We start from the raw sequence: 27815 nt of genomic DNA, 5'->3' as shown, positions 1-27815 counted from the left end.
GGCCCAGCTTTTTCCCAGCCTGTCTGCAGGGAAACATAAGCAGGAAGATCTTCTAGTCCTCTGCTGCTGGTCACATGTTTAAAATAAAAAAAAAAAAAAATTAAAACATAGCCTTTCGAAGAGCGTATGAATAAAAAAATTAATATTAATAAACTGTTTTAAGTTGTCATACAAATATATATTTGAAATCAAATTGACAATACCATGGTGTGGGCGGATTTCTGCCAGTCACAGGCTGTGTCACACCTCTCCAGCCTGTGCCTTAGAATAAGAGGGAGGTGAAGCCTCCATTAATTTACTCAGCTGGTGAGTGGGCATGGAGTAGCGCGGGGGAGGGCTGTAATTTACCACAGTGTATACGCCCACGTGAGACTCTATAGTTACATGGGCTGCTCAGATGTGATAGGGAGAAAATTCTCAGCATAGAAACTCACTGAAAACTAAGCATGTGTAGAGCTGCTAACACTGCTCTGAAAAATCCCTAGCTGAATTGGGAACATTGACATTGACATTGAAGGTGGAGATAGGTGGAGATAGAGAACAGCAGGATCAACCAGGTTTTTTGAAGAAAACAGAAAACGAATCCCATAGTGACTGAGTGAGTATGAAGAGCATGTAACACCTTTACACACATGAAGAGCATGTAATACACCATTTATTGCTAGTTTTTTATGATGGGGGTTTAGTGACACTTTAACAACATTTATAGCTCTCCTAAACTAATCACCATGACAAGCAATGATGTGCCTGCACTTCCGCTGCAGAGAATACTCACCATGAGACTGGAGTCTGGCTCTGTTATTAAACTTCTCACAGAAGACTCCAAGTCCCCACACAACCTACGGGACTCTGAAAGAAGATCCTCACTGTGGGCAGATACACAAAGAAGCATTAGAATAAAAAATAATGTGCGATTTAAAATGACAATCTATTAGTCTTTGTCTACACAGGGCATACTAAAGTGTACATGGGCATGTGGGCCATGTTGACCCACACATGGTTGCACAGATGTCCATGCATCCCAGAGCAGGCAGCCCCACTGACACTGTCTTTTTAGAACGTAGTGGCTGCATGGACACACGCTCCTCCCAATCTGACATCTGTGCGGATGGGGATGCACAGCTTTGAACACAGACGGTGTGCATTTGGAGCCGTGCACTCACATGGATGTCTGAATAGGAGCAGCCTCTGTGTCTGTACAGTCGCTGCCTCCCAATTGACATCAATAGCCTGCCTGCAAGAGGATGCACGAACATCTGTGCATCTCTGTGTGGGTAAACACAGCCCGCTACGAGTGTACACTTTAGTACACCCCGTGTAAAAAAGACCTTACAAATTCTATATACAGTCCAACTAGAAAGCAACTGATGCTACCTGGCACCTTCCTAAGGTATTTGCTTCTGTTAGTTTAGTTGATAACATCATGCTCACAGCACAAATTATGAAGAAACACTGCGAGGAAAGCAGACAATGCGTCATCACTGTGCAACATTTACAATGCTGCACCACTCATTTACAAAACTTCATTTTTGTGGGTAACTGGGGTGGCCCTAGGTGCCCACTTAGGTCAACTAGCTGCTGTTGGACTGTGGAACATTTTCCATATTCATTTCAGACATTTCTGAATACTTTAGCGATCATTAAGCAAAATGGTCACTGCAAAATGCCATCTTAAAAAAAACAGTGCTGAACAGGACCACTCTACCAGAGGTATGGCGGGGGAAGAAGATCCTATTTTGCATTTATGAGAGTTCCAGAGGCCTGTTTGCACCTCCAACATTTATCAGATATGTCTGCGTTGAACTTGTGTAGAAGTTTGGGAGTTCTATACCATCGGGGAAATATTTTATAAGCATTCTCCTGAATGGACACATTTTGGGAGCTTTTGTGCGTACAATAATCTATGTGGTCCCATTGGTCCCTCGATATGCAAATTAAATTCTTTTGACCATGTTTGTTGGGCTTTTCCTGAGTCAGGTTCAAAATTATCCCAGAGTATGTCTTTGAGGAGTGGTGAGTGAGCAGAGTTGTTCGAAAGGAGTGAGCGAGCTATATAGGTTCGTTTCACGAGTGCAGAGATGAAATGTTGGATTTGCATATATGACCACCAGTTTAATCGGATATGTTTCCATTTGGTATGGATTTTGGTAAATGTCATTAATTTGCCAGAGTGTAGAAAGTGGTGTATTCTTGAGTTATTTTTGTTAGTGTCAGAAGGCAGGAATTCACCTTCCAGACCTGGAGGGAATTCCGGATTGTTCTGGAAGGGGGACATGAGGCCCGGCGTTTTCGATATGTTGAATTTGGTGCAAGATAGTTTAAAACTATGGATTGTTGGACCAAAAGGTGGGTGATCAAGAAAGGTTTTGGGAATGTGTGGTTTGCGCAGCCAGGGTGTGGATCTCAGGTGAGTGGAGGACAGGGATTCTTCTAGTCTTACCCAATCTTTTGTGTCTCTGTGTATGTTCCAATCTACTATTCGGGTCAGTTGACAAGCCCAATAATAGCGTTGCAAGTCAGGCAAAGCTATGCCGCCTTTATGTTTGGGTACTGTGAGAGATGTGTAACTGATTCTGGGTCTGAATCGGTTCTATAGAAAAGTGGAGCAGATACGTCTGTAGGATTGAAAGAAGGTCTGTGGGAGTTTTATAGGAACGGTTTGCAAGAGGTAGAGGAGGCGTGGGAGCACATTCCTTTTTAAGATGGCTGCTCGGCCACTATTTTGCATTTAAACACCCTTTTTAAGTCCTTGGAGAAATGGAGGGATGTTAAAGGATAATATTTGACAAACAGTCCATCACTGAGAGATCAAAGTGAAAGCTGAGGCCTGCAATAAGTGACAGATTCCTAAGAATAATGTGGATAAGACAAGAGACCATCCATGGGTGGGATGAAAACCTAGATGAGGGGTGTAAATGTGGATGGGTCTTTAGCATTCTTGGGTATGATACCAAATGGCAATGTGCACATTTTCTCTCTCTCTGTGCCCCAGCTAAGACACAGAACTTACATTGGTATAAAACCCAATTGTTTAAAAATTACTGACAGTTAGGACTTTTAGCAGAAGAGACCCTATCGGTATAGCGTACTAGCACAGAGTTTACTACTGCTTTAGGCCCCTTTCACACGGATGGACCAATCAGGTCCGCCTGACAGTTTTTCAGGCGCCCTTGATCCGACCAGCCTGTGCTCTTTATGGAGCAGAGCGGAAACGGACTGGTCATCTGCCTGCTCAGCGGGGATCAGAGGAGAGATCCCCTGCTGAGCAGGCAGAACCGCTGGCGGACCTAAGAGTACAGACGGTCTGTGTTATGTATTTTTCTTATAATTACATTTAGATCTAGGTGTACTCGTTTTTGATTTTCTCTTGTTGTAGTTAAATACAACCTTAGTTTATTTTTGTTTAACACTGATAGTATTATCATTAGTGATATTAGAGCTGTAGCAGATCAGCTTAATTCAGGGACATACAAAATAGAGGAAACATTTCAGCTTCCAGCCCTGTCATATTGTTAAAGTGGTTGTTAACACTGTTGTTTATTCACTGCCAGCCCATCTATTATGTCTAGGCATACCACACTGTATAAGTGTTTTATTAAAACAAAGCTTGTAAATACCTTTTTGCAGCTATCTTCAGGCTGGTCACGTGACTGCTGGCCGGTTTACTACTCCAATCCCCAGGTTACAGCAGAAGGGGCCGAGATCTCCCTCTGAAATCAGCGAGGAAGGTCACGTGGCCACTCAGACCTTCTTGCTGTAGCTCTGGATTGGAGTAGTAAACCAGCTGGGAGTCAGGTGACTGGCCTGAAGATAGCTGTAAAAAGGTATTTACAGGCTTCGTTTTACTAAAACACTTTCGCAGTGTGGTATGCCTAGATTAAATAAAGGGGCTGGCAGTGACAATTTGTAATATATTATTTTCTACTAATAGCGGCAAGAGGGGGGCAGAGACAGACACAGAGCTGACAGGCAGGGAGGGAGGGGATAAGGGGGACAGAGGAGAGCTGCGGATGACGTTGGCAAGCAGGCAGACCACGATGATCAGGGCTCAGCAGCCATGAAAATCATGGTCAGGACACAGAGGGGGACCCAGGAAGTGGAAGAATCAGCCAGGTTTTTTTACAGCCTACAGAGGGGCAGATTAGACAGCACAACCAATGTGCTATTTATTCTGCTATAAGGGAACAGGATCTCTCTTTTTTTTTTTTTTTTTTTTTTTTTAGGGTCACAAACACTTTAAGTACTGTATTTAAGAGGCGCTTCAGTCTCCCCCCAAAAAATTTTAACTCAGCAGCTACAAATACTGTAGCTGCTGACACGTAATATAAGGACACTTACCTGTCCAGAGATCCAGCACTATCCTTACCCAAGCCGATTTGTCACTGGGCTTTGGGTCCAGGTTTTGGCATCTTAACTAAAGGAAACAGTCAGTGAAGCCTTGCGGCTTCACAGCCGGTTTCCCACTGCGCATGGACGAGCTGCGCTGCGCTTTGTGAATGGGCCCACAGTCTTCTTGGACCTGTGATGTGTCCCAGAAGATTGTGGACAAGAGGGGGGGGTGTTGAACTTCTGCTCGATTCGCAACGGTGATCCAGGCAGAAGTGGGAGTGGGTACCTAATAAAACCAGGGACAAACAAGCAGAACTACCCCTTTTGGGCATGGGCAATATTATAGAATTGACCTCCCTTTGTGGCTACTGTTACAAAAAGGTTGAAGCACAGAGTTATCTAAAACGTCTTCGTATTTTGTAGCACATACAATACCCGTCAATAGAAAGGCCTGAACTCAATAACTTGGAGGAGAGTCTACTTAATTCTGGCCACTATACACTGTTAAAGAGCATCAGTGATTCAGGGATATTACCTTTTCTTTACAGTCTCCTGAACAGGGGGGGTGATTCCTGGACCCCGAACTTTACTCTGAACAGAAAAAGACAAAAACATCATGCCAGAAAAAAAAAAAAAAAAGGAAATTACTGTTTTTATGCATATATCATTCTCTGTAAAACATTATCTGATCTACTATGAACATATGACATTTTTACAAGATAATGCATCCATAACCTGACAGTGTAATCAGATGTCTGACAATTAAATAAATGTTGCTAGTTTACGCGCTCTGCTGTCTTTCGGTTCATGCTCAGGGATGCCCCCTGCATTCTGAATCAATATGATGCATTCAGCGGCAACGGGATTAACGGTTGGTCAAAACATTTTCTGTAAAAGCTTTCATCTGAACTCCAGAATACCATAAATAAAAAAAAAGGTGACTTCAGCTCCTGTGAACACGTGTTTAAAATTTAATCTAAATTATTTATTAAGCCTCTCATGTTATTAAAACCTGATCATGTTTTTGCTGCATCTAAGGGGGCAGTACACACTGCTGAGTCACATAATGACAGAGTGTTGGGGTGAAAAGCATTACTGTACATATCAGAACTGCACAAATGACAGGTCACCATGTTTACAGGTTGTTACAGTGCTACAAGCAGGCATTTTCTAACTAAGAAAAAGCAATCCAGCGGCCAAGACAGCTCATTTTACATTTCCTCTGATTTTCCAGAAGAAAAAAAAAACACTTGAAAGTGTGCCATTACTTTTTTGGACCTATGCCCCCTTGAATGTCACTCTGCCACAGTCTGACAAAGGGAGGGCAGTGTTTACAGACTCTGTGAGGGCAAAGATCTGAGCACTACTGCCTCTCTATCCACAGAGATTAACGGCCTTGCCCCTCTCCCTTGTGCACAGGGTCTTAAAGTGGCAGTTAAAAGTACAGTTATTCTAAGGGTTGTCTACATGGGCATTTTTGTGCATCAGAACTGCTTTATGCTAATGCAACTAAAAGTAAATAGAGCTCAAATATATTAGGAGTGACACTGTGAACAAAAAAATGGTGAGGTGGGCAGGTACCCAATCAGGAAAACTTCAACAGTGGAGTGTCGGATCCATTGCCACACAAAGGAGATTTTAAGTGTGGGTAGGACTTGGCTACTAAGAGTGGGAGCTCTCAAAAGTTTTTTTTTCTGCAAAGTGTTTCCTTTACGCTTCCAATGCAGTACCTTAACAAATCAAAAATTAAGTTAATTTCCTTAATGAGAATCTGTACTGTGAAAAGTTCACTTTACAGCAGACATTGTAATCAGCTTTTACTCACCTTCCATTCTCTCCCCTGCCGCCAGGATCCACCAACCTACAGAATTACATGTGACCATCAACCTATAGAATTACATGTGACTGTTTCCCCCTCCCCCCCCCCCCACCTCCCTCCATACTTGAATGGCCAATCGCCAGTTTTAGCAATGTCATGTAGTAGACTGCAAAGCCTTAAAGGAGAAGTACAGCCAAAGCTCGTTTGAATGTAGTCCTCCTGTGGATCACAGGAATGCAGTTCGTTCTGCATCCCTGTGACCGGTTTTTAGCAGACAGTGGGCTGAGCCGGTCCAGGCTTGGAAGAGATTGTCACCATATGGTCGGTATCGGCCCACATGCGTGGACCAGCACCCAGCTCAGCGCCTCAGCAAGCTGCCGAGAGACTGAGCCGGCCGCTACTGCCCCTCCACCGCTCAGCACTCCAGTGAGCGTGGGGGGGGGGTTGTCAGAGCAGAGAGCCGCTGACTGACAGTCACTAGCTCTCTGCTCAAGGAGCACTGAGAACAGAGCATTCAGCGGTGTTTGATCTCTCGGTTCTCAGGATTAGATCAGATGTGGAACATCGGTCCAATATTGCATCCACCTAGGCAAGTATGATTAAAAAAAATTCCCATACTTTTCTTTTAAATGTGCTAGGAAAATGTGCAGGTAAGAATGTGGTGGCAGTGGATCAGGTCAGCAGTGGAATAAATGAAATTAAAGTAATGCTGTCGACAATGTGGCTAATTAACTTTCCCTACGTTTCTTGATTGAAATGTAGGTCTGTCAACCAGCAAACCATTCATTCATAAAATCAAGATCAAATGATATAAAGTCACTGCAATCGGTAAGATATCCTCACTTATGCATATACACAAATGTAAAATCCTATTATCATGTTGTATGCATACTTTATTGATTCAGATAGTCAAAGAATGCAAGGATCTCTGTCAGAGAGACAACGTCAGAATGGCTATAAACTGGCCAAAAGAGTAGAATCCAGTAGGTTTCTGCTTACACAAGCAATCCTGAGTAGGTCCCAGAGCTCCTGCTGCCTCTTCTCCTGTCTCTTTACCACCTTCTTCTCATCTTCTCTCATCAAGTTCATAACCTCCTTCACCCGGGGAGCAAGCTCCAGAGCTTTCCTCTTACACAGCACTGTCTTACTGCAGAAGAAAGGAAAACCATACATCAACAACCAGAGCCACCGGCAACACTATGTATTAAAGGCCAAGTTCAAAAAATAAATAATAATAATAAATGCATATATTTTTGCAGTCAAAATAATGTGCATTTATTTTTGGTATTTATTATGGTCTGTGTAAGAGAGAGGGATTTACTCCTCTTCTGGTGACCAATGTCACATGGACGGAACGTGAAGGAAAATGCAAAATAGGACGTTTTCAACAGAACAGAAATATAGGTAAAATCTTCCAATTGGGACACTTGCTCTGGCGACAACTGTTTAACCCTTTCGCTGCCAGGCCCTGTGCTCCACTTTTAAACTTTGCTGGCCAGGCCATTTTTGCAATTTTTCTCTGCTTTTTTTTTTATTTTTCCCTTACAGCTTTCAGAGTTTGTTTACGAACCCCCCAAACCACATATTTTCTGAAAGCACATGACCAGTAGAATACAAATAAGGTGCTACTGATTTTTAGGGCACAATGATATTTGGGCAAATGTTTATCAAAACAGTATTTTTGCTAAAAATACACTAAATTCATTATTAACAGATAAAAACACAGCACATTTTACAAAATACCTGCTAAATATAAAAGCTAACCTGTATTGAGTTAATAAAATACCACTATTTGTACATTTTAGATTCCGCCTTTTTGCAAAATGGTGAAAATCAAACATACGCAAAAATGGAAATATCCAGATTTCTCAACAAATCTAGAGGTTTTTATTGTTCCCTTACAGCTTTCAGAGTTTAAGACCCCCCAAACCTTATATTTTCTGAAAGCATATGACCTGTATAATAAAAAGAAGGTGCTACTGATTTTAACGCCCTGCATTATTTGCCCAAATGTTTATCAAAACTCTATATTTGCGCTAACAATTCTTTAATTGCATGTTTAGCAGATATAAACACAGCAAATTTCACAAAATTCATGCTAAATTCCTACTAAATATAAAAGCTTAACCTGTATTGAGTTAATAAATAACAAATATTTAGACAATTTTAATTGTACCTTTTTGCGAAAGGTTGAAAACAGAATGTACACAAAACTGTAAATAACCAAATTTCTCAAAAAATCTGGAGGTTTTCATTTTCACTTTCAGCTTCAGAGTTTTTAAAAGACCCCCCAAACTATACATTTTCTGAAAGCAAAGGGCCAGTAGAATAAATTGAAGGTGTTACTGATTTTTAAGGCCCCGCGATATTTGCCAAAATATTTTTTTGCTAAAAATGCACTAAAATCATTATTAGCAGACACAAACAGCAAATTCTACAAAATCCCTGCTAAGTTCCTTCTAAATATAAAAGCTAAACCTGCCTTGAGTTAATGTTAATGACACCCCCAGATCAGTTCGCAGTGGGAACTGTGATTTCGGACAGGAATCGAATTGCATGGGTGTGAAAAAAAAAAAAGGGTCCTGCATGAGTTTGGTCTGAATGCGATGCAAATACAGCCATACAGTTTGTATGGCTGAATTTGCATCGCACAGACATTGCATGTGATCTGCACAGCAATGCGGAGCAAATCACATGCAATGTCTGGCATCACACCAGTGTGAACTGGCCCCAAGTTCACACTGGTGTTGAAAAATTCCTGCTAAATTACTACTAAAACATCATTTACATGTGGCATACTTAATAGTATGCCCATGGAGTGCCATGTTTACTGGCACAGGCAGTCCCATTTATGTCAATTGGGATGCAACAGCTGCACAGGCAAAGCTGCTGTTCCCAATCTGACATCCATGTGGGTGTGGGTGCACGAGAATGTAGACACTATGAGCTCAAGGACATGTACGCGGACCTATGTGGATGTCAAATTGGGAGCAACGGCTCTGTTCGTGCAGTTGCTACATCCAAAGTGACACCAATGGGACTACCCGCACAGGGATGCACGGAACACCTGTACATCCCTGTACAGGGATGCGGTATATGCCCGAAGTGAACAAGGCCTTAGGCCCCTTTCACACAAGCAGACCTATCAGGTCTGCCTGTTTGTTTTTCAAGTGGGCCCAATTGGACCACCCATTGTTTTCTATGGCAAGGCTGATGTAAACGGACATGTGTTTACACCCGCCTGCACTCGAGCCGATCCACTAAAACAGACGGATGGGGATCCCATTCCCAATCCATCTAGCAGTTCGGATCATAAAAGAAATGGACAGGTGGCCCCATAGAGAACAGCGGGCTGTGTCCGTTCTGCATCAGCGGAGCGGACGTAGAGCTGTCATCCACCTGCTTAGCGGGGATCAGCAGAGAGATCCCTCGCTGAGCAGGCGGATCTGCTTGACAGAGTCCGCTCCATGTTTTTTTTTTTTTTACTTTTTTACAATTATACCTTTTTAGTTTATTTTTTTACAACTATACTTTTTTTTTTTGGGGGGGGGGGGGTGTAATAAACAGACCCCCATATCTCTTTTTTTGAGACAGAGAAGGGGACTTTCTCTGCAGCACTTTACATGAATAATAAATGTCAATATAGAGACTCTTTATGCATTCATAAACTGAAATCCTGACACATAGTAAACTCTCCTTTTACTATGATCGGCTGAGCTGTCAGTGGACACAAGGCCACCGTTAGCGATGGCTGCCTTGGTCCACTGCACCACAGGGAGGGGACTGGTAAACACATGTTTACCAAGCTCCCCCAAGCCCCAGCACCAACCCCCCCACTCAGCATGACAGCAGGCCGGACACAGTGCCGGTCAGCAGCTGCAGGTGGCGGGAGGGAAAGGGAGGGAAACCGTCTGCCAGGGGGGACATTCTGTGATCCCCCCCCCCCCCCAAGCCCCAGCAGCACCTGAACCCGGCGGGAGCCGCAGAGGAGGGATGCCGGTTCCAAAGGGTAGCAGCAGGGGATAGGAAAAAAGGGTGAGGGGGGGGGGAGTGGGGGAGTAGTTTTAGGTGACGGGCATGGAGGTTAGGTTAATAACTCTGATCGGCAGATTGTTCTCTGCTGATCAGAGTTATAGAATTGTTCAAAGAGCTGCTTGAGGTGCTGGTAATAACTCACGGGGAACCAATTTATAAAGGATAGAGAGGCTTTCAAAATATAAATATTGTTGTCATTTCTTGAACAAACAGAATTACACAAAACACATCAAATAATGTAATGAAGAAATATAAAATATCCTCTGTGGTGTTGTAAACGAAGACTGGTGCTCTTTAACTCTTTTGCTGCCAGGTTTGTACGTCATATGGACCTGACAACAGGATTGTGTGTATATCTGACAAGCAGACTTCTGCCTGTCAGATGGAAGCAGTCTGACGGCTGCACTGCTTACCGATTGCTCCCACACACCCCCGGCAACGTGATCATCTTCTTTCCCCCGCACGTGCACCCCTGCCATGTATCCAGGTCCTGGGACCAGCATAACCTGTATGCCCTAAAATGAACTCTAATGCATTTTTTACTGAGATTGTGCATTTCCTAGACCATTGCAGTAATACTCTGTGAAATAAAAAATTGGAACAACCACTATTTTATTTTTTAGGGTATCTGCTTTCAGAAAATATACAATGTTTTGGGGGTTTTATGTAATCTTCAGGCCTAAAATGATTTTTTAAACGTGTGCAAAAAAAAAAAAACCGCAAGCACAGATCTGGCAGCGTAAGGGTTAAATGGACGGGGGTGTAAATGTTGGCACTGCTCTTTATCAACTTATAGATGTTAAAACAAGTGCAATCAGCCCTATTACCCAGACAAATACCTGAGCTGGTCATATATTAAAATAACTCTCTTCTCAAAGCTCTGAATAGCCTGGAGTAGGAGGCGCACCATCTCTTGGCTGTCCCCACTGGTCCTCTGCTCTGTGGAAACAAATACATTATGACAGGAAATGATGTTCCATCTTTTGAAAATCAACAAAGCAACATCAACAGATACTCTACATACCTCTTGGCCTCTCTCGTAGTTTCTTGTAAAGTTCCTTGGCCTGCTCCTCTCTGCAAATACAATAAAAATAATTGTTTTTAGCATCTAACACCTTCAATGCTAGAACCCCCCTGTCAGACATAAAAAGTACAGCTGTGGCCAAAAGTTTTGAAAATGACAAAAATATTAATTTTCACAAAGTCTGCTGCCTCAGTTTTTATGATGGCAATTTGCATATAATCCAGAATGTTATGAAGAGTGATCAGATGAATGAATAGATGAAGTCTCTCTTTGCCATGAAAAGTAACTCAATCCCATAAAAAAATATTTCCACTGCAATTATGAAGAAGGCTTCAGAGGTGCCCGAGAAAGTCCAGCAATAGCCTGGACCATCTCCTACACGTGATTCAGCTGCGGGATTGGGGGAACCACCAGTGCAGAGCTTGCTCAGGAATGGAGGCAGGTGTCAGTACCTCTGGGAGGTCCAGTGATTGGACTGCCGAGGACTGGAGTAAAGTCACATTCTCTGATGAATCCCCTTTCCAATTGTTTGGGGCATCCAAAAAAAACCTGGTCTGGGGAAGGAAATGCGAGCGCTACCATCAGTCCTGTGGCATGCAAACTATAAAGCATCCTGAGACCATTCATGTGTGCGGTTGCTTTTCAGCCAAGGGAGTGGGCTCACTCACAATGTTTCCTAAGAACACAGCCATGAATAAAGAATGGTACAAAAAAATTCTCAGAGAGCAAATTCTCCAAACCATCCAAGAACAGGTTGGTGATGAACAATGCCTTTTCCAGCATGATGGAGCATGTTGTCATAAGGCAAAAGTGATAACTAAGTGGGTTGGGGTACAAAACATCAAAATTATGGGTCCATGGCCAGGAAACTTCCCAGACCTTAATCCCATTGAGAACTTGTGGTCAATCCTCAAGTGAACAAAAAAAACCCCACAAATTCTGACAAACTCCAAGCATTGATTATGCAAGAATGGGCTGCCATCAGTTAGGATGTGGCCCAGAATTTTATTGACAGCATGCCAGGGAGAATTGCAGAGGTCTTGAAAAAGAAGGGTCAACACTGCAAATACTGACTCTTTGCATAAACATAATTGTCAATAAAAGCCTTTGACACTTATGAAATGCTTGTAATGATACTTCAGTATACCATAGTAACATCTGACAAAAAGATCTAAAAACACTGAAGGAGCAGACTTTGTGAAAAGATTTTGTGTACTTCTCAAAACATTTGGACACGGCTGTATCTTTTTATATACAGTTGTGGAAATTTAGAAAGATCAGCACAGAGATAAAGAAGTACCCATGTAGAGAAAATGCTACTGCAAGTTATTTATATCCAGAAGTATGCTACGTTTGTTCCTGTAAACCTTAAAGTGGAAATGTAAGTCAAACCCCAACTAAGCCTAAATCTACTCCTACCTCCAAGCCTATTCTGTCTACCCTGTAAATAGAAAGATGCCTATACTTACCTATTCTAAAGCCACTCTGGTTTGCTCACATGATAGGGTCCCAGAGCCGGCTTTAGTGTGGAAGAGGGACAGCCGACAACAGATGCCCAATAGTAAGGATACGGTCCACGTCATCACCCAGGCTCTGCAGCCGTTGTTTGCAATCTCTCCTCTTCATTGAAGCTGGCCACTGGAGGGATCATGTGACCGGACCACAGAGACTTCAGATTAGTCTTTTACAGGATAGATAAAATAGGCTTAGAATGGGGGTGGGAGTAGATTTAAGCTTAATAAGGATTTGATTTGCCTTTCACTTTCAAGGCCCATTTACACTACATGCAGTTACAGACAATGTCTGTTTTCAATGTGGAAAAGCGCAAGAAACTGCAATGGCACAAAAAAAAAAAAAAAAATGGGATTTTTGACTTACCATAAAATCCATTTTTCTGATGTTAATTGACGGAAACAGCACCTGATCTTCTTGACCATTGGGTTATACTGCCCCCTACAGGAGTAGGACAATAGGCAGAAAAAGAACTTAACTACGCCTATGGGCAGTCCCAGGAGGTATACTCCCCCTCACTGCTATAGGTACTCAGTTGTTGTTTCTCTTTCTCTGATCATTGACCAACAGCCCCTTATCTTCTTGACCACTGGGACATCCCAAAGCAGTGTCAAACATGGGGGGTGGGAACAGAAAGAAAAAATTCCCTAGGCTAAACCGTAGTCAACCAGGTAACAGGAGCTAAACCAAAACAACTGGAGCTCACCTGAAAAACAGTACACCCCCAAAGAGGGAACAAGCCCCCTAAACAGCAGCCTGAAAAAACCTGCAGCCAAAAGGAGGCATCCGCAGATGCAAACACATCCACTTTATAAAATGTTGTGAAAATGTGTACCGACGACCAAGTAGCCGCCTTGCACACCTGCGTTACTGATGCCTGATGACGGAAGACCCAAGAAGCACTGAGCGCCCGCGTAGAGTGCGCCTTCACAGGGAAAGGAGGAACCTGAGTCACTGTCTTGTCTGATCCATCTACAAATGGTTGCAGATGAAGGACAAATAGTGAGAGTTTGATTTCCTAAAAGACTCTGTAGCTGCTAGGTACACCCGAATAGCCTGAACCACATCCAGGGAATGACACGCAATTTCCTATGGATGTTTTGGCCTGGGACACAGAGACGGCAACACAATGTCTTCATTCAGATGGAAATCAGAGACCACAACCAATTCCAACACCCTGGACACAGAGGTGATAGCCACCAAGAAGGCTACCTTCTGGGACAGCGTAAGCAGGGGAATCTCCCAAATATTTTCAAAGGGAGGCTTCTGTAGAGATAAAGCTCAAAGTTGAGATCCCAAGACCGTAGTGGGGACAGCACTGGTGGAGTCGAATGACAAACCCACTGAATAAAAGCACACACCAGAGAGTGCATTTCCAAGGGTCATTGAAAGAAGACCGCCAAGGCCAACACCTGGCCCTTATCGATACTCAAGCCCAACTTCTGCTCAACCCCCCCCCGTTGAAGGAAGGTCAAGACCCAAGCCACCGAAAAATAGCGAGGGTGAACACCAAGTGACTCACACCACGAAATGTACGCTTTTCACATAAATGGTAGATCTTCCTAGAAGCAGACTTCCTAGCTTTCAGTAGAGTAGGAATCACTAATCCTTTCAACAGCACCTGGCTTTCAACAGCGAAGCTGTCAAAGCCAGCGACTGTAAAGCAGAATGGAAGATTGGCCCCTGGGACAGCAGGTCCTCCCTACGTCTGTGACCAGGTGTACCAGGACCGGCAAGGCCAATCCGGGGCCACTAGAATGATCGGAATTCCTTCTGCCTATATCTTGCGCAAGAGTCTCAGCAGAAGCTTGAAAAGAGGTAAGGCATAAAATCGGACAATACTGATCCCAGGGGGGCCACCAGCACATCAGTGGCGTCCGCTAGCGGATCCCGTGACCGTGCCACAATCCTGTGCACATTCCTGTTTAGCCCAACATATCCACCTCGGCGGTGCCCTACAGGAGACACAGCTGATGAAACACCACTGGATGAAGGGACCACTCCTCTTGGTCCGACAACTGCTGACTAAGATAATCCGCCTGACAATTTTCCACCCCTGGAATGTGTAAAGCGGAGAGGGCAGGAGCGAACCGTTCTGCTCACTGAAGAATGCCAGCTACATCCAGAGCTGCCAATACACTTCTTGTTCCACCCTGGTGATTGACATAAGGCAAGGCCGTGGCATTCTCAGATTGGATTTGCACCAAACACCCCTGAAGGCGATCCGTCCAGTGATTCAGGCACAGCCTGGAACTCCAGGACATTGATTGGGAGGTATAGGCTCTTCCAGTGTCCAAACTCCCTGAGCGGAGTTCTGACCCAGGACACCTCCCCACCCGGACAGACTGGCATCCGTGGTAACCACCATCCAATACAGGGGGAGAAAAGATTTGCCCTGGCGAAGAGCTGGAGAGTGAAGCCACCAGATCTGCGACCCTTTTGTTTTTCGGCTCAGCCGCATCTGATTGTCCAGAGACGTCGGACACTTGTCTCATTTGGCCAAGATCTCCCTTTGCAGGAACATTGTATGGAACTGTGCAAACAGAACAGTCTCGAGGGTAGAAAGCATCAGGCCCAGCACCCGCATGCAAGTTCGGAGGGGTGACCACCTGCTGAACAGCAAGAGATGAATCGCCGCATGCAACTTCTGGAGCTTCTCCAGAGGAAGGAACACTTTGGCTAGAGCCGAGTCCACAGTCAGACCCAGATAGTCCAGTTTTGTGGAAGGAACCAGAACAGACTTCTGAAAACTCAGAGGCCAGTCGAACTCCCTCAAAGTCTGTATAGTGATGTCCACGTTGTCCATCAGAGCAGTAGGAGACTCTGCTCGCAAGAGAAGGTCTTCCAGATAGCCCAGTACTGCGATCGCTTCCTGAAGTAACAATGCCAGCACCGGGGGCGAACACCTTTGTGAAGACCCGAGGAGCAGAGGCGAGACCAAAGGGTAACACCACAAACTGATTATAGTCCTCTCCCACAGCAAAGCGGAGGACACGTTGGTGACAGACACAGATTGGAATGTGTAAGAAAGCGTCCTTGATGTCAATTGAGGCAAGGAAATCCCCCTGATGCAGGGATGCAACCACCGTGATAATAGACTCCATTTTGAACTTCTGTACCCGCACAAAGCAGTTCAGAGCCTTGAGATCTAGAATTTGACGCACCTTGCCTTTTTTCTTCGGGACCGTGAACAGGTTTGAATAAAACCTCTGAAAAACGTTCCGAAGTTGGAACCAAACAATCACTCTTTGAAGCAACAGGTCTGCAGAGAACGGTGATTCTACCGGAATCATGGTTGCTTTATTCAACCTGGAAACCGGGGGATCCACCACCAGTGGAACAGTCCACTTCTTAAGGAGGGACTCTTCAAAAAGGATACCTCATAGTGAATCATTAAGGGACCACAAAGGGACGTTTTGGGTGTTCCCACTCTTTTGCGACAAATCTGTCAAAATAGGCAGGAAACTGAAACACCTTCGCCGTTCTAGACGGCTTTTGAGTGCAAAAGGGAACCGGTGCCTCCGCTGCAGAGCTGAGTCCTCCATTTTTAAAGTCTCAGGCACAGACACAATCAGTGCGTCCACCAGCACCTTTTCGTGCGCTGCTATGGGAGTGTAGGAATTATCCTCACTATTTGAGAACTCAGGGCGCGTGGCCGCATAGGTGGAGTGGGGGATAGATGACCCACAGGACCATCAGACTCAGACAGGGGGCCTAACAGGAAGGAGGGGAAGTCGGGGGTCTGACCATCCCAGGGAGGTGCCCACATCCACCCCAAAACCCTCCAGGGGGAGAGGGGGGGACAGCTACTCACCATACCAGGAACCAGGCGGGCACTGCTCCAGACAGAACCTCCTCGCCATGGAAATGGGGGGTGCTGTCGGCCAGGAGGAATGCTGCGACGCAGGCTGAGAACCGGTCGTATACGACCTTGCGAGGCGTTTAACTCGCAGGCCAGCCCCTGTCCAGTGGGGCTATGTCGCGGCTGACCGAGTGCGGAGCTAAGGTCTGCGCGCGCGCCCACTGGCCAGACTGGAATGACCACTGGATCTAGATTATCCAGCCTATTGCCCAGTCCGGCAGTTCACTGTAGATTGCACAGGAAAAAACCAGCAGAAAAAAAATCAATCTAACAAGAAAGAAGTTGCCAGGACCAGAGATCCCACCAAGGAACTAGGCCCTTATTCCTGACTATGCAGAAAAACGAAAATTGAGTACCTATAGCGGAGAGGGGGAGTATACCTCCTGGGACTGCCCATAGGTGTAGTCAAGTTATTTTTCTGCCTAGTGTCCTACTCCTGTAGGGGGCAGTATAAACCAATGGTCAAGAAGATCAGGAGCTGTGTCCGTCAATGAATGAAAGAGAAAGAATAATTTTTTCTTTCTAATGTTCAGACCAGAACGCAGTGTTTCACTGCACTCCAAAGCAATGCGATATTATACAACAGGTTTGCATAAAATGTAACCAGTCTGTATGGTGCTACATGTCACGGAGGAAAAGTCCAGGGATCTGCACAAAGTTAATCCTTTGCATATTTGCAACAAATGTATTTCAGCATTTGGAATATATATTCAGTGCAAACATTAAAAATGTACTGCATTTTAAAATTGTGTATTGCTATGTCTGAGAGCTAGAGGCAGATGTACAAACCAAGCAGCAGGCATATTCACAGATAAAACAGTTATCCTGCCTGCCTATCCCCCTGTACAAAATTACCCACCTCCCTGTCTTCAGAAGTTTAATTACTTACACCTGAGGACAGTGGTCTGCCACAATCTTTACACCCTGTAGGTACAATCTTCTGATCCACAAGAGATGAATCCATAGAATTCAGAGAAGTTAATGGGGATAGACCAATGATGGCGAACCTTGGCACCCCAGATGTTTTGGAATTACATTTCCCATGATGCTGAACTACACTAGAGAGTTCATGAGCATCATGGGATATGTAGATCTGAAAGATGTGCCAAGGTTCGCCATCACTGGAATAGACTATGCAGAGGGACCAACACAGGAGAGGCTTTGGCTGCAGAATGTGAAGACTGCAGCAGTCCACGGCTGTTGGAACTGGGAAACCGTGAAAGAGAAGGGGGGTTGATTTTGTTCAGGTAAGCTAGACAGGATAACAGTACCTTCTATGAAGAGGGAAGTTTTTATCTACATCAGTGGTTCTTAACCTTGTTGGAGGTACTGAACCCCACCAGCATCAGGAGGGCACACTGGGGTGGGGTTGGGAGGGCATACCATGGGGTGTCAGGAGGGCACACACTGGGGTGGGGGGTTGGGAGGGCATACCATGGGGTGTCAGGAGGGCACACACTGGGGGGGAGGTGTTGGGAGGGCATACCATGGGGTATCAGGAGGGCACACACTGGGTGGGGGGTTGGGAGGGAATACCATGGGGTATCAGGAGGGCACACATCAGGGGGCATTCACAATGCTTATTGAGCTAAATGAAAAGGACATGCATTTCCATTTGTCAGCTAACAGCACCTCTATGCTAAGCTGCAGTAACTCAGCAGTCTTAGCATAGAGGTGCTTGCAAACTAATTCACCATGTACAGCTAGCTGAGCCTACCTCCAGGAACATTCACTCGGCTCCCTCTGCTCAGCTGCTCACCCTTCCCTCTTCCAGGCGGGCGCGATCTCCGTGGTCAGGTACATCCCCATCCCGCCCACTCAAGCAGCAAGCAGCCTGCAGGAGATAGGCTGGAAACCTGCTGGGGGAGGTACAGGGGGCAGAGTGTCAAGTGTCTATGTGTAATGGCTGTGAGTCGTCCCGACCGCAGCTCTGATTTCCCGGGGGGGTTGGCCTCACAATCAGTAATATTTTCTCGGGGGTAGCAATTGCCCTGTTGCCCCCCCGCCGAACCCCTGAGACTGACTCACCGAACCCCTGGGGTTCGATCTAACCCAGGTTAAGAACCACTGATCTACATAATTGATCTGGATCACTGTGTAAGTAAAGCTTCTTAGCGAGTTTATTTAATTTTTCCCAGCTAATCAGTCTTCCGATTCATCCCTGGATCTCACTGCACTTGTTTTTTTTTTTTTTTAAATGAACCCCTTCAGATATTATTCAGCAACTGGAGTTCTGTGGACCCATCTAAATGCTGATCACCTACATGTCATCCAGAGTCCCACGATGCCTCCTGCCCAGCGGATTTCTTTGCAGATCCACACTGTCTGTTTGCAGGGCCATCATTTTCTCCACTAATTGCTGGACTTCCTGCTCCTGTGAATTACAGACAACAAATTTAAATTACAGTAAAATTTAATTTACGTTTCAAGTAGGGCTTTTGGCTTCTTGACCTATATGGGAATTTTGATATGCCTAAGCATCTCCACTATACACCTCAAGTGTATGAAATAGGGCAGCATGTTAGTACACATAGGAGAGACTATAGAGGGGATTTTGTATCCGTTATCTTTGCCTTCCTCTCTCAATTAGGCAACCACAGCAGGTACTTCCATTGTCAACTTCATGTAAAGTATAGGGCAAACGTTTCTTTTTCCTTTTTGTTTTAGATGTTTTAGAGTGGAGAGCAGTTAAAACATCTGTCATGTTTTTATTGCTGTCTGTCTGTGTCCCTGTTCGGGAGATTCACCCTTCCTATTGGTTCTGTTGACCACTATCACAAGTCAAAGAAAATCACAAATTGTTAGTGGTCACCAGAACAGGATTAGAGGGGAAATCTTCCAATTGGGATAAATGTTGTGTGATTGGAGTTAAACAATAACCTTAATTTTTTTTTTTAAAAGTGCGCTGTCCCCTTAAAATATGGAACAATAGGGGATAATTGAAATACTTTTCAAACCCTGTACATAATGTTTAAAGGTGCATAATCAATAAAAACAATTCCATATTTTATACTAATCGTTGACTATGTGAAACAATAAATCATAATTTGATTGGTGCAAAAACCATCATTTTCAATACAAATAGATTTTTTTTCTATTCACACTTATGAATTATGTACATGGCTTGAAAAGTCTTTCGATTATTGGTATTGATTTATAATTTTGTTTGATATTTAAAGGGGCAGCACTTTTTCAAAAGATGCTTATTGTTTTTTTTTTCCAGTATTCAGGATTTGTAAATTGCAGAAGTCCAATATCTACAATAACTGAGCGCAGGGTTTTTATTATATAAAAGTTCTGGTGATGGCCTGGAACTTCCTCTCACTTCCTGATGTGGCTATGAGACTGGAAGTGCACAAAAATCTCCCCAATGGGACACAGATGGCAAAAAAAAAAACTAAAATGATTTCTAACTCTCTCTCTGATGAAAAAAAGTATTGCTTTTAGTTCTACTTTCAATTTCAGTCACAAAACGGGCTTATGAGGACTCAACAAATAACACTGAAAGATAGATAATGATAAATGGAATATCTAAGATTGTACTAAATGCACTTAGTTAAAAAGGGCAAGGACATTGCATGTGATTCACACCACATTACTGTGCAGATCACATGCGATGTCAGTGCGATGCAAACTCAGCCAATTTGTATGGCTGAATTTGCATCACAATCAGACCAAAATGGTACAGGACTTTTTTTTGGTCCGCACTGGAATCAGATTGAATGGGTGTTCACACCATTTCACAGTTTGCCCTGTGATCTGCGAATTGATCTGGGGGTGTCATGAACTTTCTATTGACACTCGCAGAGGTTTGTAGAGTGCAGTGTGAACGTGCCTGCAAGATAGATGCAATGTGGGAACCGCACAGGAATCGCGCTGGTTCCTGGATCACACATGTGTGAACCCAGCCTCAATAACCTTCTCCTTCAGCAATGGAAACTAGTCAGCAACTAGAAAGGAAACACAATTGCCTCCCTATCATAACCACATCAGCATTAAATGAGTGTGCTTTTAGCACATATTCTGTATTCTTACTTACTTGGCCCTGCATCCTGATAAAAAAAAAAGTAAACAAGGGTTTTTTGCTGATACAAGGTAAGAGGTATATGTTGCCGATAACAGAAGTGTCAGACACAGCCTAGAAGCAGCGTGTTTATATCCATAGTTACATAGTACATAGTAGGTGAGGTTGAATAAAGACAATAGTCCATCCAGTTCAACCTGTGTAGGTGTGTGTGGCTGTAATCATCTCACATAGCCCTGAATGTTCTGATCCTTGAGATGTAAGTCTAAGAGTCTTTTGAAAGCCACCATCCTTCCCGCAGAAACCACCTCTTGTGGTAGAGAATTCCACAATCTTGTAGCCCTAACAGTAAAGAACCCCCCGCGTTGCCTGAGGTTAAAACACTTCTCCTCTAATCGCATTGTATCCCACATCAGCTTCTAAAGACCACCACTAAAGGGCACTGAAAGGAAGAAGCAAGGACACTTTGTAGAATGCAGTGCCTTGAAAAAGTATTTATACCTCTGAAATTTTCCACATTTTGTCATGTTACACCTAAAAACATAAATATATTTTATTGGGATTTTATGTGATAGACAAACACAAAGTGGAACATAATTGTGAAGTGGAAAGAAAATGATAAATGGTTTTCAAAATTGTTTACAAATAGATATCTGAAAAGCAGAGGCGGCTCTAGGCTTTGTGAGGCCTTAGGCAGAATTTAGACATGAGGCCCCACTCACCCCCTTCGCAAAGGTTAAGGAAGAACCCCAAGGCCGAGCATCTAATTACTGCTGCTTGTGTGGGTGGGATGTGTACTGTGGAAACCACATGGGATGAATAGGAGAGGGATGGGACTGGGAACCATGGGTAAATGATGAGGGATGGGTAGAGGAGAACTGGAGTGAAACTGAGGGATCCTGGTCTGTATAGTAATAAAAAAAAAAGAAGGATTTGTGCTTGCATGAGGGGAAAAGACAGACAGACAGGGGGACAGATGGACAGACTGGCAGGGGGACAGATGGGCAGACTGGGGGACAGATGGGCAGACTGGGGGACAGATGGGCAGACTGGCAGGGGGACAGATGGACAGACTGGCAGGGGGACAGATGGACAGACTGGCAGGGGGACAGATGGACAGACTGGCAGGGGGACAGATGGACAGACTGGCAGGGGGACAGATGGACAGAGAGATGGACAGACAGGGGGACAGACAGGGGGACAGATGGACAGACTGGCAGGGGGACAGATGGACAGACTGGCAGGGGGACAGATGGACAGACTGGCAGGGGGACAGATGGACAGAATGGGGGACAGATGGGCAGACTGGGGGACAGATGGGCAGACTGGCAGGGGGACAGATGGACAGACTGGCAGGGGGACAGATGGACAGACTGGCAGTGGGACAGATGGACAGACTGGCAGGGGGACAGATGGACAGACTGGCAGGGGGACAGATGGACAGACTGGCAGGGGGACAGATGGACAGACAGATGGACTGGCAAGGGGACAGATGGACAGACAGATGGACAGGCAGGGGGACAGATGGACAGGCAGGGGGACAGATGGACAGACAGGGGGACAGATGGACAGACAGGGGGACAGATGGACAGACAGGGGGACAGATGGACAGACAGGGGGACAGATGGACAGACAGGGGGACAGATGGACAGACTGGCAGTGGGACAGATGGGCAGACTGGCAGTGGGACAGATGGGCAGACTGGCAGTGGGACAGGTGGGCAGACTGGCAGTGGGACAGATGTACAGACTGGGGGACAGATGGACAGACTGTGGGACAGATGGACAGACTGTGGGACAGATGGACAGACTGTGGGACAGATGGACAGACTGTGGGACAGATGGACAGACTGACAGGGGGACAGATGGACAGACTGGCAGGGGGACAGATGGACAGACTGGCAGGGGGACAGACTGGGGGAAAGGTGGGCAGACTGGGGGACAGATGGGCAGACTGGCAGGGGGACAGATGGACAGACAGGGGGACAGATGGACAGAGAGATGGACAGACTGGCAGGGGGACAGATGGACAGACTGGCAGGGGGACAGATGGACAGACTGGCAGGGGGACAGATGGGCAGGCAGGGGGACAGATGGGCAGACTGGCAGGGGGACAGATGGACAGACTGGCAGGGGGACAGATGGACAGATGGGCAGACTGGGGGACAGATGGGCAGACTGGCAGGGGGACAGATGGGCAGACTGGCAGGGGGACAGATGGGCAGACTGGCAGGGGGACAGATGGGCAGACTGGCAGGGGGACAGATGGACAGACTGGCAGGGGGACAGATGGACAGACTGGCAGGGGGACAGATGGACAGACTGGCAGGGGGACAGATGGACAGACTGGCAGGGGGACAGACGGACAGACTGGCAGGGGGAAAGACGGACAGACAGGGGGACAGATGGACAGACTGGGGGACAGATGGACAGACTGGGGGACAGATGGACAGACTGGCAGGGGGACAGATGGACAGACTGGCAGGGGGACAGATGGACAGACTGGCAGGGGGACAGATGGACAGACTGGCAGGGGGACAGATGGACAGAGAGATGGACAGACAGGGGGACAGACAGGGGGACAGATGGACAGACTGGCAGGGGGACAGATGGACAGACTGGCAGGGGGACAGATGGACAGACTGGCAGGGGGACAGATGGACAGAATGGGGGACAGATGGGCAGACTGGGGGACAGATGGACAGACTGGCAGGGGGACAGATGGACAGACTGGCAGGGGGACAGATGGACAGACTGGCAGGGGGACAGATGGACAGACTGGCAGGGGGACAGATGGACAGACTGGGGGACAGATGGGCAGACTGGCAGGGGGACAGATGGGCAGACTGGCAGGGGGACAGATGGACAGACTGGCAGGGGGACAGATGGACAGACTGGCAGGGGGACAGATGGACAGACTGGCAGGGGGACAGATGGACAGACAGATGGACTGGCAAGGGGACAGATGGACAGACAGATGGACAGGCAGGGGGACAGATGGACAGACAGATGGACAGGCAGGGGGACAGATGGACAGACAGGGGGACAGATGGACAGACAGGGGGACAGATGGACAGACAGGGGGACAGATGGACAGACAGGGGGACAGATGGACAGACTGGCAGTGGGACAGATGGGCAGACTGGCAGTGGGACAGATGGGCAGACTGGGGGACAGGTGGGCAGACTGGCAGTGGGACAGATGTACAGACTGGGGGACAGATGGACAGACTGTGGGACAGATGGACAGACTGTGGGACAGATGGACAGACTGTGGGACAGATGGACAGACTGTGGGACAGATGGACAGGGGGACAGATGGACAGACTGGCAGGGGGACAGACTGGGGGAAAGGTGGGCAGACTGGGGGACAGATGGGCAGACAGGGGGACAGATGGACAGAGAGATGGACAGACTGGCAGGGGGACAGATGGACAGACTGGCAGGGGGACAGATGGACAGACTGGCAGGGGGACAGATGGACAGACTGGCAGGGGGACAGATGGACAGACTGGCAGGGGGACAGATGGACAGACTGGCAGGGGGACAGATGGACAGACTGGCAGGGGGACAGATGGACAGACTGGCAGGGGGACAGATGGACAGACTGGCAGGGGGACAGATGGACAGACTGGCAGGGGGACAGATGGACAGACTGGCAGGGGGACAGATGGACAGACTGGCAGGGGGACAGATGGACAGACAGATGGACAGACTGGCAGGGGGACAGATGGACAGACAGATGGACAGACTGGGGGACAGATGGACAGACTGGGGGACAGATGGACAGACTGGCAGGGGGACAGATGGACAGACTGGCAGGGGGACAGATGGACAGACAGGGGGACAGACAGAAAAGAAAGGAGGGGAGGGAGAAAGAAAGGAATGGAAAGAGATGGAGGAAGGGTGCTCCTTAGATCAGAGTACTCACTGGAAGGGATGGATGGAAGGGATGGATGGAGGGATCAGGATTCAGGCACCATCTTTCCTCTTCTTGTTCCTGGTTTGCAAATTCTTCCCGCCCATACCTCATCTTCTGAGACTGTCGGGGAGTGTGGGCGGGGCAAGCACAGGTGGAGAGGTCGGGAGGAGGAGTAGAAGCAGCTCTTTCTCCTCCCCTGTCTGTGGTCTGTGAGGGAGAAGTGTCAGCGCTGCGGCTCCAGTATTTGGCTGTGATCAGGAGATGTCAGTGAGCTCCCATTCCGCGGTGAGCTGCTCCTGATCACAGCCCCGAATCGTAGCAGATTCTCCTGCTTACAGACTGGCCGGGACTGTACTGATGGCAGGGAGATCCCTGCTGCCAGCCTCAGAGGCGGCTCTGTAACTCGGCATATTAGGCGGCCGCGAGGCCCCTGTGAGTGCGAGGCCTTCGGCGACCGCCTAATTTGCCTAATTAGAGAGCCGCCTCTGCTGAAAAGTGTGACGTGCATTTGAATTTAGCCCCCTTTACTCTGATAACTGAAATCTAGTGGAACCAATTGCCTTCAGAAGTCACCTAATTAGTAAATAGAGTCCACCTGTGTGTAATTTAATCTCAGTATAAATACGGCTGTTCTGCGAAGACCTCAGAGATTTGTTGGAGAACCTTAGTGAGCAAACAGCATCATGAACGCCAAGGTACACACCAGACAGGTCAGGGATAAAGTTGTGCAGAAGTTTAAAGCAGAGTTAGATTATAAAAAATATTCCAAGCTTTGAACATCTCATGGAGCACTGTTCAATCCATCATCCGAAAATGGAAAGAGTATGGCACAACTGCAAACCTACCAAGACATTACCATCCATACAAAACTGACAGGCTATCATAGAAGCAGCCAAGAGGTCCATGGTAACTCTGGAGGATCTGCGGAGATCCACAGCTCAGGTGGGAGAATCTGCCCACAGGACAACTATTAGTCGTGCACTCCACAAATCTGGCCTTTTTTGGAAGAGTGGCAAGAAGAAAGCCATTGTTGAAAAAAAGCCATAAGAAGTCTCATTTGCAGTTTGCAAGAAGTAATGTGGGGTACACAGCAAACATGTGGAAGAAGGTGCTCTGGTCAGATGAGACCAAAATTTAACTTTTAGGCCTAAAAGCAAAACTATGTGAAACATGGTGGTGGCAGCATCATGTTGTGGGGATGTTTTTCTTCAGCAGGGACAGGGAAGCTGGTCAGACTTGATGGAAAGATGGATTGGTTTAGATCAAAGCATATTCATGTGTTAGAATGGCCCAGTCAAAGTCCAGACCTAAATTTAATTGAGAATCTGTGGCAAGACTTGAAAATTGCTGTTCACAGACACTCTCCACCCAATCTGACAGATCTTGAGCTATTTTGCAAAGAAGAATGGGCAAAAATGTCACTCTCTAGATGTGCAAAGCTGGTAAAGACATACCCAAAAAGACTTGCAGCTGTAATTGCAGTGAAAGGTGGTTCTATGAAGTATTGGGGGGCTGAATACAATGCACACCATACTTATTACATATTTTTCAAAAATTTTGAAAATCATTTATCATTTTCCTTCCACTTCACAATTACATGACACTTTATGTTGGTCTATCACATACAAAACCCAATAATATACATGTATGCTTTTGGTTGTAACATGACAAAAGGTTAAAAATGTCAAGGGGTATGAATACTTTTTCAAGGAACTGTAAGTGAGCAGTCCGATTCTTGTCTTTGCTTCAGCTACTTCTAGTGGTGACCAGGGGCAGATGCAGCAGGATGTGTCCAATCACACAGGAGCGGGTCCCCAGCAGAGCGCCCCAAAACCGGAAGTGCAGAATCATGTACAGGTACGCGATTCTGCCCAGAGCAGCCGCTCTGCCAAAGTAAATGTATGTGGGGTGGTCGGCATCTGGTTAAAGTGGTTGTAAACTCTCACATATACCCAGTGAAGTGACTGGCCTCAGGTAATACATAGATTAAAGTATAACTAAAGGCAAATCTTTTTTTGGTAGTTTTGGATAGAGTGGAGAGTGATTAGAACATGTGTTAGTTTTTATAGCTGTCTGTGTCCCCATTAGGGAGATTCACCCTCTCCATTTGTCCTGCTTATCATTTTCATTGAAAGTGAAAGTAAAAGAAATCCCAAATTTTGGGTTATCCCTAGAAAAAAAATAGAGGGGAAATCTTCCAATTGGGACACTTGTTCTGGTGACCTGGGAGTCCGCAAGAAATTCCCTTAAATTGCAGGGATTACCTCTCACCTGTTTGACTATAGGACAGGAAGCAAAGAGAAATCTCCGCAATGGGATACAGATGATAAAAAAAAAAAAAAAAATCTGACAGGGGGTTTTAACCCTCCCTTGCTCTATCCAAAAGGAAAAAAAAAAAAAAAGTTTTGCCTATAGTTCTACTTTCAACTAATCCTCCTACAGAGGTTCTACCAGTTTATCTGCAGTCTTCTTAATTCTACATCCTTTTAAAAATCCATAATTTAAAAAGCTCATCTGACCGCATTAAATGTATGTGGGCCGGTCGGCATCTGGTTAAAGTAGTTGTAAACTCTCACATATGCCTAGCGAAGTGATTAGCCTGAGGTGATACACAGATTAAACTAATCCTCTCACAGAAGTTCTACCTGTTTATCTGTAGTCTTCTCTTTTCTACATCCTTTCAAAGTCTAGAATTTATAAAGCTTATCTGAAAGTTTGAAAGTTAAAAAAATAGGCGGCAGAGAGCTGAGATTACACTCTGCAGAGCTCAGTGAGGAGTGTTGGGGAAACTCCCCCCCCCCCCCTGTTTCACACAGGAACAGAGCTGAGGCTGCCAATCTGCTGTCACCTTTTTCCTCTTGGTGGAAGGGACTCCTGCTGATACCAGAGGAAGGAAGCAGCAGACAGGAATGACACTTGGTGCTTTGGACTCAGACAAGCACACACTATAGAGGGATATACTTTGTTCATAATTCATATCTAAAGGTTTAAAACCACTTTAAGGAACAATAATCTGTCAACTGTGGGTGACGTGAAAAGATGAGGAGGCTTTATTCCTTATACTCTAGCAAGTGTACTAAAAAACGACAAAGAACATATAAATTGTGATGTGGATTCAAATCCAGAATGAGGTCACTTACTCTCCCACACAGCTCAACTGCCTGCTCCATCTCTTTCCACGTAGATAGCAGTTTTTCAGAGGCTGAAAAGAGATATGATAATGTGAGGATTAACTGATGGTGAACAAAAAAAGGGAATAAAAATAACGGCCCACCGAAGGACTATTGCAT

General features: G+C 45.9%; 1 protein-coding gene across 1 annotated transcript in view; it reads right to left on the bottom strand.

The window, feature by feature from the left end:
* Positions 1 to 27815, bottom strand: part of IKBKB (inhibitor of nuclear factor kappa B kinase subunit beta) — a 69888-nt gene that overhangs the window by 607 nt on the left and 41466 nt on the right. Inside the window, exons 15-21 of the mRNA XM_082254901.1 lie at positions 27666 to 27727; positions 18846 to 18955; positions 11208 to 11257; positions 11023 to 11122; positions 7148 to 7295; positions 4865 to 4920; positions 776 to 866 (exon numbers count right to left, since the gene is read on the bottom strand). Of these exons, the coding sequence (XP_082111027.1) occupies positions 776 to 866; positions 4865 to 4920; positions 7148 to 7295; positions 11023 to 11122; positions 11208 to 11257; positions 18846 to 18955; positions 27666 to 27727 (617 nt within the window). The remainder of the gene's footprint in view (positions 1 to 775; positions 867 to 4864; positions 4921 to 7147; positions 7296 to 11022; positions 11123 to 11207; positions 11258 to 18845; positions 18956 to 27665; positions 27728 to 27815) is intronic.

The sequence above is a fragment of the Pelophylax lessonae genome, assembly GCF_965119305.1.
Source record: "Pelophylax lessonae genome assembly, chromosome: 4".
Classification (NCBI taxonomy): Eukaryota; Metazoa; Chordata; class Amphibia; order Anura; family Ranidae; genus Pelophylax; species Pelophylax lessonae.
The sequence above is the reverse complement of the archived record's forward strand: the minus strand, read 5'-3'. Positions and strand labels throughout refer to the sequence as shown.